Source organism: Nicotiana tabacum, chromosome 13, assembly GCF_000715075.1.
Source record: "Nicotiana tabacum cultivar K326 chromosome 13, ASM71507v2, whole genome shotgun sequence".
NCBI classification, from domain to species: domain Eukaryota; kingdom Viridiplantae; phylum Streptophyta; class Magnoliopsida; order Solanales; family Solanaceae; genus Nicotiana; species Nicotiana tabacum.
The window spans coordinates 88,215,201-88,225,920 of NC_134092.1; the positions used below are offsets into that span (position 1 = coordinate 88,215,201).

At 38.0% G+C, this 10,720-nt stretch overlaps 1 protein-coding gene across 1 annotated transcript; it reads left to right on the top strand.

Annotated features, from left to right (window-relative positions):
- The first annotated feature begins 1,391 nt into the window (after positions 1-1,391).
- On the top strand, positions 1,392-10,292 carry LOC107798450 (proteasome subunit beta type-5). Its single transcript, XM_016621453.2, has 8 exons — positions 1,392-1,516; positions 2,400-2,524; positions 2,639-2,768; positions 3,589-3,695; positions 8,999-9,133; positions 9,215-9,318; positions 9,831-9,931; positions 10,057-10,292. The coding sequence occupies exons 2-8, from the start codon at positions 2,408-2,410 to the stop codon at positions 10,182-10,184; spliced, it is 822 nt and encodes a 273-aa protein (XP_016476939.1). The 5' UTR covers positions 1,392-1,516; positions 2,400-2,407; the 3' UTR covers positions 10,185-10,292.
- The last annotated feature ends 428 nt before the right edge of the window (positions 10,293-10,720 follow it).

Here is a 10,720-nt window from a genome sequence, read left to right on the forward strand (position 1 = left end):
GAAGGGTGTTCTCGTACATTATTTATATATTGATATTATTGTATGAAGGGTATTTTCGTGCTTGAGTGAACGTGAGTATATGCACGAAGGTGTTTCTGTGCTTGTTTTTATATTATGATGTGAGGATGAGAGTACAAGCACGAAGTGTGATGCCGTGCAATTTTGTTGATTTCACTGCTCTTTACTTTAATATTTGGAATGTGGAGTTGGATTTGTGGCTTAGTTATTTACTTTTGAAAGGTCTTTCAGTTGTTGATAAACTACGAGTTGAGGCTTACTCATTGACACTCTACTTTATGTTTCCGTTTTAGGCCCCTTTACTTGCGTACTTGTTATCCCTTTCACTTATCATCATCACATTGTTATACTTAATATTTTACATGTTATTTCGTTACTTCTTGATATATAACTGCACGTGCTTATTGCATGTGTCTTGTCTTAGCCTCGTCACTACCTCGTTGGGGTTAGGCTCGACACTTATTGAGTATATTGGGTTGGTTGTACTCATACTACCCTTCTGCACTTCTTTTGCAGATTTGGTCGTTGGCCAACGGAGTCCCGAGAGGTGCTTAGCAGATACCAATCGGATGATTCAAGGTAGAGCTGCATCCAGTTCGCAGGCCTAAAATCACCAACCTATTTCTGTTGTACTATTTTTACTTTTCGGACAATATTGTATTTCTTTCAAAATAGTGTATGTCGTAAACTCTAGAACTCATGGACTTGTGACTCCACGTTTTGGGATGGTTGAGCGTTAGCGTTGATTCCATATTATTTTGTATACCTTTTGAGTTATTTTTATTTTATATTGTTATCTTCTTGTTAGTTGTTCATGATAATTCTTTCATAATATCCGTTATGTGTTGGCTTGCCTAGCAAGCAGTGCTAGGTGATATCACGACATCGATTGATTGTAATTTTGGATCGTGACAGTTTATGTAAAGAGACAATCTGAAAACCAGAAGAAGAATTGTCCGCTAACAAACAAAGCTTCAAAGCTTCGAGTTTAAAAATTGAATTTTCAAAGTTGGATTCAATTTCAATCGGGGTTGTGGCAAATAATAAAAATACTTTAAGGAGCTTATATCTAAATTTTCGGGCAATTTGGTAAAGATTTTGAACAAATTTAGTAGGATTTTCAATCCTAGATCGAAGGAGGAAGAAGAACTTGCTGCAATTTAACTGAATTTATAAATTTTGTAAAAACATTATTGCTACTTTTTGAAAATACAAAAACTTAACTAAAACCGGGTAAATAAGTTTATAGTTTTGTATACATACGAAAAAATATCAATTTGTATTTATTTCGGCCCGTTCATTTAACAAGTCTCAAGCCCAATTACCTTCTTTCGGGTTCTGGCGGACACAAAGAGATCCGGCCCAACCCGATATACTTCAAAAGTAACAAGCCTGTTTCTTCTTCAGCAAGTCGGAATCACTCCTCAGCTGCTTTTTATCTGCGATCTGTCTTCTGCGACGAACTCTAAGGCGATCTCTTTCTGGGCCATATCCTGTTGTAAGTTTCCTTATTTTGTATATATCCCTCTCTGCCTCTCTTTATCGATTGTTGACAACAAGAAAAACCCTAATCCCTATCATCCGTGTGTTTTTAATGGTAAAGTACCGTGTGAAGTGAAGTCACAATGCTCTATTTTCTGCATATCACTTCTTAATTGTAGCTTTCGCAATTTTTGACAAGTTAATATTCATTTTTATTTGTTTCTCTCCCCGTTTCAGTCTACGTGAACCTCTTCGAAGTACAAAGGTCAAACTGACTAATTTTGGATGTGAATTTGAACATAGAATTTTCAATCTTTTTGAAATAAAATCTATATATTTAGATTTAGAAACTACATAAAAAGTACTTCAAGTCACAATAGTTAACAATTCAAAATATTCAATAAGTATTCAACTCCCCAAATAGTAATAGGTTCACATAAAGTGGAACAACAAAGGGAGTAATAGGTGATTTATACAAGGGATTCAAAAAAATAAATAGAATGTCATATTTGGGATTCGAACCTATGGCCTATAGCAGTTTTTAAACATTTTTTTATAACGATGGTGTCTGGGCCATCTTGTGTGGATACCATGGTTATCATCATTTTTTTTGGATAAGGTCAAGTGAAATTTATCAAGTGAAATTTTATCATTGTATTTAGAGTTTTTATTCCTTGGGTTGAAAGCTAATGTATTTAACCCTTGTAAGCATCTGATCAACAGATTTTCAATTACTAATGTCTCAAATTTAACCATTTAATATTAGCTAAGTTAAGTCTATCCATGCAGATCCTCTTGTTTAAGGTAATATGCTTCGAGTACTTGAAATTTGTCTACCATGATGATATAATTATTAAACAGTAGATTGTTTGTCATTAATCTTTCTTTTTGTGTTGTAGGTTGTAAAATGATGAAGATTGATTTTAGTGGACTTGAACCGACTGCCCCACTCAAGGGGGAGCCCTCTGAGCTGTGTGATGGCATCCTGAGTTCTCCATCATTCCAAATTCCTAATGCTACTAATGTGAGTTTGATTGTTTTTTCTTGGACATTTACATTCAGTTGATTGGTAATCAACTATGCGCTGAGTAATTTGAACTTCATATTCATTCTGGTCTAATTTGCGTGTTTTTCTCAGTTTGATGGTTTTCAGAAAGAAGCAATCCAAATGGTGAAGCCTGCAAAGGGTACCACCACTCTTGCTTTCATTTTTAAGGGAGGTGTAATGGTGGCTGCTGATTCTAGGGCTAGCATGGGAGGATATATATGTGAGTTTTTTCCTTCAATATAAAAAATGTTGACTTTTAGAATGTTGATGTTGACCTTTTAACAATGTGAAGAAAATTGTTAATTGCTTATTAATCCACAGATTTTTTAAAGCATTTGTTCTCCTATTTCTTGCAAAATTTCTGGCAAGAAAAGTTATTAAGGTGCCATATGACTTATTATAGCAATGGTAGGGAGTAGAATGGACGTGCAAGACCTAATTGTATTCACAATTGAGTTTCCCACAAGAAAGTGGAATAACATTTAGCTGGTATTGGTTTCTAAAGTATCGACATAAAATTGTTAAAGTTCTCCTAGGTTGCTGAAACTTTTCAAGTTTTTTCTTTTTCTTGTGTTTTGAGGACACCCTCTCTGTACAGGACTCTATTGTCATTGTCACTAAACTAATTGGTCTTGTTCTATTTAAAACCAAAACCTTGACATGGAATTTGGATAAACAGATCGGTGATGGATACCTTGAAATTAATAACCTATGACTTCAATATAGTTATGTGATGGACTATTTAGAAGTCATGCTAATGATTTATGCTGTGATCATCAGGATAGTTAATTCGTGATTAGAAGCTTTTGTTCTCTCTCTCTCTCTCTGGATATGTAATACATCTTTGCTTTTTCTGTGTGTGTCATAACTATAACTATCTAGTTCTTCACTAGAGGAATGTCCATTCCAATTTTCAGGTTATTAGATTTCTTTTTTTGCAGAGAAGAATAAAGTAATCTTGATATTTTGGTGTCTTTTTTAATTCAGTGGTTATTTTGATTTGGTCATTATCAATAATCATTGTCTTTCTGTTCTTGCAGCATCTCAATCAGTGAAGAAAATCATTGAAATAAATCCGTATATGCTTGGAACAATGGCTGGGGGTGCTGCTGACTGCCAATTCTGGCATAGAAACCTAGGAATCAAGGTAGTTATGAAGTATTATGTTTTCTTTTCTGGCTTTTTGCATTTTTCCATCTGGCGAAGAGTGTGCTCTAGATATGCAACTAGAACAAATAAAGAAACTACCAAGTACTCAGGGATGTTGGGCGGGGATAGAAATGAGGAACACTAACGTAAGTCCTAACACTGAGTATGTAACTAGAATAAACAAAAAATAAAAAAAGAAACTACCAAGTATTCGGGGGCGATGGACTGGTGTTGATATCATAACCAGGAAAATGCTAATTTTGTTGCCATAGTGGTGCTTAAAGATCACCATGGATTTTACCAGAAGTGCGGGCCAATTCTGAAGTAAGATCTGATAGCTGTTCTTGAGCATTGTACAAGGAAGGAAAACTGGAAAGAAGACTGAACATAACATTTATAGCACTAATCCCAAAAAGGATAGGAGCAATAGAGATAAAGAACTTTAGACCATTTAGTCGACTTGGCACTATATACAAGATGATTGCAAAAGTTCTAAATGAGAGATTGAAGACAGTTATTGTTAAGTTAGTATCCAAAACACAAAAGCTTCTGTGGATGGTAGGCATATTATGGGTGTTGTGTTGGTGGCTTCGAGTGTCTGGATTACAGGATGAGATCTGAACACCCTGAAGTAGTCCTTTCTATCGAGCTTATTAGTAAACATGGGCTTTGGAGAAAAGTGGATGAAGTGGATAAAAATCATGATATGAGTATATCTACTGTCAATGTGTCAATACTCATCAATGGAAGTTCAGTAGGTTACTTCTCAATTCAAAAAGAATTAGGATAAGGGGACCCATTATCTTCCTTCTTATTTCTTCTAGTTATAAATAGGATTTGAGTTTAATTCTAAACGCTGCTGTCATGAGAGAATGGGTTTAGGGCCTTGGTAGAAAAGATCTTGTAATTATATATTAGCAGTGTCAATGACAAAAAATGATATACTAGGAAGTGTCACATTTATTATTTGTTGGCGACACTTTTAATTATGTGTGATGCTGACAGAACATATTTAAAACATTTTAAGGTGGTGTTACTTGCTTTTGATGCAGTCTTCGGGCTGCATATAAGCTTTTTTTAAAAAGCAGCATCTCTCTCGTTAATAGTGTACGTCTACTGAAGATCTTGCCAGAATATTGGGCTGCAAGGTGGAGCAGTTCCTTGCTACTTTTCTTGGTTTGCCACTGGGGACAAAAGTTAGACAATCTTCAAATTGTCAGAGTGTGGTTGTGAACTTGGTGGACTACAAAATCGCAAATTAATCTAACTAGAGTTCGTTTTACAACCAAATGCGGTTCAATTACATTTATCGAGACCTTATCCAGCAAGCTACAAGACCCTAATTTTGAAGATTAAGATTCTCCCAAAGTTAAAAGCCCATCTGGTTGTTGGCTTTAATAGCTTGGAGATTTTATTGTCTCATAAAATATTATATGGACAAAAGCTGATTAGTAAAAAAATATATAGTGCATATATTTCACACGTGTTAACATGGAAAAAATAAAGGCGAAATACATAAACGACCCCTTTAAGCTGTCCTCAACAACTAGCCAGACACCTCAGCTGACCTCTTTATCATTTAGACGCTTCAAGTGGCTATTAAGTGTATCAGGTCAACACTAGAGTGCAAACAAAACACCAAAGGGCAATAGGTCATATGCGTGAGTTACACTTGCCATTGACGTATCAAATGAACCAATTAAACAATGACATATATAATTTGTAATAAAAAAATTCAATACATGTAATTAACAAAAAGAAATATATTTAAAGAAAAAACCGGTTTTTTACTATTAAGTAGACTAGCGACCCCCGCCCTCCCTCCCCCCCCCCCCCAAAAAAAAAAAAAATACCTATTCTTCTTATTCTTTCTTCCTCTCACCCCCTCACCTCCTATCTCTCTCATCCCTAAGTCAATGAAAGCTAATGCCATTGTATGACAGAAAACATTCCAATAATTAACAACTTATTATTAATGGTCAGTGGTGCTCATAGGTGATTTTGGTGTTGGCAAATCCAACTTGCTTTTTCGCTTTACTAAAAATGAATTAAGCAAGCAACATAAGTCCATTATTGATGTCGAGTTCGTCACTTGAACCATTCATGTCCATGACAAGATTATCAAAGCCCAAATTTGGGACACTACAGGGCGAGAAAGGTATGGGCAAGAAAGCCTCCGGTATTCCATTATGTTCTCCCTCTATTCCTTCTCTTTTCTCCTCTATTTATAGGGAAAATCAGGAACTCAAAAACCCAAAGGCTTTAAAGAGTGACGCCAAAACCAGTGATCTTGAAGGTTATCCACTGCTGAACCTTGATGGTCCATTGTGTAAAAGTGGAAAGGTGGAATCGGCGGTTGAACCTTTAAAGGTTATATGGCTGAACTCGATGCAAGCTTCTGTTTGGTTTTCTTACACTTTCTGTGCGTCCAGTCTGAAAGAGAGGTGGTGGATTTATGGTGGAAGGTGGTAGCTTAAGGTGGCAGAGCTATTGATGTGTGGGTGGTGATGTTGGGTCAAAATTCTCTCAGAGAGTTTTGAGTGAGGAAAAAATGATAATGTAGTGTGGGACACACATACAAAATTTAATTTAATTCTAAAAACAAGAGGCAATAAGTCTGATTAAAGCCTATGCGCCCAAATGTAACAAAAATACATGTAACTTGCCATGTCCATGTGAGGTGTTACTTGATACACTTAATAGCCGCTTAAAGTGTACAACAACAACAGGTTGAGGAGGTCGTGAGAGCTATGCGTAAGATTGGGTAGGGGCAGAGCGATCGGGCCAGACGAAATTCCAGTAGAATTTTGGAGGTATGTGGGAAGAGCATGCTTGGAGTGGCTGACTGGGCTGTTTAATGTTATTTTTAGGACGAAGAGGATGCCGAGTGAGTGGAGGTGGAGTATTGTAGGCGCATCAATTAGGTACTGGAGTATGATGGTTCTGTTGTATAAGAACAAAGGTGATATCTAGAGTTGTAACAACTATTGGGGTATCAAATTATTGAGTCATACTATGAAAGTTTGGGAGAGGGTGGTAGAAGTGAGAGTAAGGAGGATGGTGTCTATATCCGACAACCAGTTCGGGTTCATGCCGGGTTGTTCTACTACGGAAGCTATCCGCTGTATTAGGAGGTTGGTGGAGCAGTACAGGGATAGGAAAGGATCTGCACATGGTGTTTATTGATCTGGAGAAAGCGTATGACAAGGTTCCTAGAGAGGTTCTCTGGAGATACTTGGAGGTAAAAGGTGTGTTGGTTGCCTACATTAGGGCGATTAATGACATGTATGAAGGAGCTAAGATTCGGGTTAGGACAGTAGGAGGCGACTCGAAGCATTTTCCGATCGTTATGGGGTTACACCAAGGACCTGCGCTCAGCCCGTTCTTATGCCTCGGGATGGACACACTAACACACCATATTCAAGGGGAGGTGCCATGGTGTATGTTATTCGCTGACGACATAGTTCTTATTGATGAGACGCAAGGCGGTGTTAACGAGAGGCTGGAGGTTTGGAGATAGGCCCTTGAGTCTAAGGGTTTCAAGCTAAGCAGGACTAAGACGGAATACCTGGAGCACAAGTTCAGCGCCGAGCCGAGGGAAGCAGGCATGGACGTGAGGCTTGAATCACATGTCATCCCCAGTAGAGGCACTTTCAAGTACCTTGGGTTGATTATCCAAGGGGATGGGGATATCGACGAGGATGTCACACGCCGTATTTGGGTGGGGTGGATGAAGTGGAGGTTAGCATCTGAAGTCCTGTGTGACAAGAAAGTGCCACCGATACTCAAAGGTAAGTTTTATAGAGCGGTGATTAGACCGGCTATGGTGTATGGGACTGAGTGTTGGCCAGTTAAGAACTCACATATCCAAAAAAATGATAGTAGCAAAAATGAGTATGTTGAGGTGAATGTGCGGGCACACTAGGATGGATAAGATTAAGAATGATGATATTCGGGAGAAGGTGGGCGTGGCTCCCATTGATGACAACAAGCGGGAAGCGAGGCTCAAATGGTTCGGGAACGTACAGAGGAGAAGCCCAAATGCACCGGTGAGGGGTGTGAGCGGCTGGCCTTGGAAAGCATGAGCAGAGGTAGAGGGCGGCCTAAGAAGTATAGGGGAAAGGTGATCAGGCAGGACATGACGTGGCTTCAGATTTCCGAGGACATGGCCCTTGATAGAAAGCTGTGGAGGCCGAGTATTAGAGTTGTAGGGTAGGAGGTAGTTGCGCCTATTTCTACTTCGTAACTATGCGAGGCTAGTTTGATATGATTTTTGTCTTAGACTGCTAGTGGTTAATGTTACGTTCTCACTATTTCGTTTTTCGTAGTGCCGGGTCTACTTACTGGTTATTGCTATTGCTTTTCATCTATTTTTTGGTTTTTATGATGCTCTTATTATTTCTTTGGTTTCTGTTGATGGTACTGATATGTTGTCTCTTTTCGTCTTCTTGAGCCGATGATCTTTCGGAAACAACTTCTCTACTCCCTCGGGGAAGGGTTAGGTCTGCGTACACACTACCTTCCCCAGACCCCGCTAGTTGGATTTTACTGGGTCGTCGTTGTTGTAGAAAAAAAAAGATTTTCGAATTTCACACCCGCCCATGAGAAGTGAAATGTTTTTTGCCATGTCAGTTTTTTGTGTTTAATTGGCCCATATTGAATGAGGTTGGAGTATCAAATAGGTGCAAGCATCAGTTGAGGTTGCTAAGTGAGATAGTGGCCAAATTTAGGAAGTTGCCTATGTATTTCGCCTTGGTAAAAACTACAACTAACATTGATCAGTTTTTCTTAGTGGCCCCTTTGCATTAGTTATTTCTTACTATTTCTTAAATCTTGGCAATTTTGCAATTTCTTCAGATTTGCAAATGGTTTGTTTCTTAGGTTTGGGTCTTTTGAATGGCGGGCTAGGATCATTGGTCTTAGTTGATGAGATGCAGCAGTTGATTGCTTATTTATGTGCAACATTTTGAGTGTTTCATGTGTTATTGATGCATCTCTGGATGCTTAGTTATACTCTTTGAGATGATTGCTGGATTTTCATTTCATTAATAAGTCTTCTTTTAGCAATGCCTTTTCCATTTCCCCCTTTTCCCCATTGTGCAATATGCACGGGTTACTATTAGCTATTTGAATTGTAGGCCCTCTATATAGATGACCAATTTGACTGCATATGAGAAGGCTCCTTCATTCTCGATCCTACTCAAATAATGTTCTAGGGATGTTTATTATGAACCATTGCAGTTTGTTTTTTGGATTATTGTCCTTGAGAAGTCTGTTGACCTATCCTCTTTCATTATTCAGTGTCGTCTACATGAACTGGCTAACAAAAGGAGAATTTCTGTTGCTGGAGCTTCAAAATTGCTGGCAAATATTTTATATTCTTACCGAGGAATGGGTTTGTCGGTCGGAACTATGATTGCTGGATGGGATGAGAAGGTAGTAGAAGATGATCCTGTAAATTCTTGATATGTGACCTTGCCCCGAGTTTCTTACTAACGTAAAATCTTGATGGTGTAGGGTCCAGGACTGTATTATGTGGACAGTGAGGGAGGAAGACTCAAAGGAAACAGATTCTCTGTTGGATCTGGTTCACCTTATGCTTATGGTGTTTTGGATAGTGGGTATGTGCTTCCACATTTCCTATCAGCATTTCCATGTTTTCCTAGTCTTTAATGATAACTATTAGTAGCTTCATATCTGTTAGAATAAGGTAATGTTGAAAATTTGTAAAGATTGTATAGGTTGTGGAGTCCTCAGTATTATTATTTTCGCTTTCTGCCATTGTCCCGTATGGCTTCGGCATCAAGTTGTTGACCTAAGCCATACAAAATCTGTCTTCTACATGAAAAGAACGAAGCTTTCTCCTGAATATCTCCAAATTATACAGTGATGATGATATGGTAGAAAATTGCTTCAGTTCATGTACTAATGGCCAGTCTGAGCATACTTTTTGTATGCACTCTTCTCAAATTTGTAAATGGGATGTTGTTCAATGTCTTGCAACTGTGTTTCAATTGGCCATTGACTCCTTTCTTTGTGCCCTTACGCTTCTGTGGACTGATGAATTGTGGAAACTGCTAAAATCTTGCATGCTTTCTGAGTTTACAGCTTCTCTCTTCCTGTATTTGTCTAGGTACCGCTTTGATTTATCTGTGGAAGAAGCTGCTGAGCTGGCAAGACGAGCTATTTATCATGCAACATTCCGTGATGGAGCTAGTGGTGGTGTTGCTAGTGGTATGCTTCTCATTTCCTCACCTGTGAAAAACAACCTAAAATTCAAAATATGAGAGAATTCTCTCTCCTTTCTACTCCAAAATATTTATGCTGCATGTGTTTCTGGTTGTTATGGTTTGTTTCAGTTTATCATGTTGGACCAAACGGATGGAAGAAGCTATCTGGTGATGATGTTGGAGAACTTCACTACAATTACTATCCCGTTGAACTCGAATCAGTTGAACAGGAAATGGCTGAAGTGCCCGTGGCCTGAGGAGAAAAAGCCCTAGGCAATTGTTGTTATTTTGTTTCATGATTGTGTAAACCGGATCAAATTTGTTTCAATCGTCCAATATTAGAGAATATCAGTATTTTCTTGAAATTGAATTGTACTCTCAATCTGGATATACTTCTCCTTGCATAGCTTGTAAGCTCCCATTCTCCTCCATTCAAGTTCATTCCTTCTAATTTGGAGAAGAAAAAAGTTAGTATTCTAGCCAATGGTTTTGTGACCTACTGTGCTACTACCCTTATATCCTAAATGCAATTTATCCAAAATTAACTGTTCTAACTTTCTTGTGTGCAGTATAAACTTTCACTGCTAAGTAATCCTAGTATATTTTAGTGTTTTGGAGCAAAATTTTGATTATTTGGTAACATTTTTTTTCCTTAGTGCGGTATGATTTTACTATACTTTGATGAAGTTTGATTCAGTCACTTCAAATGGTATATGAGTGTTAAAAGTTCCGCATTGGTGACAACGACGTTGGCTAAAATTTGTGTTTAGGCTGAATTGTCAGCCCAGCGAAA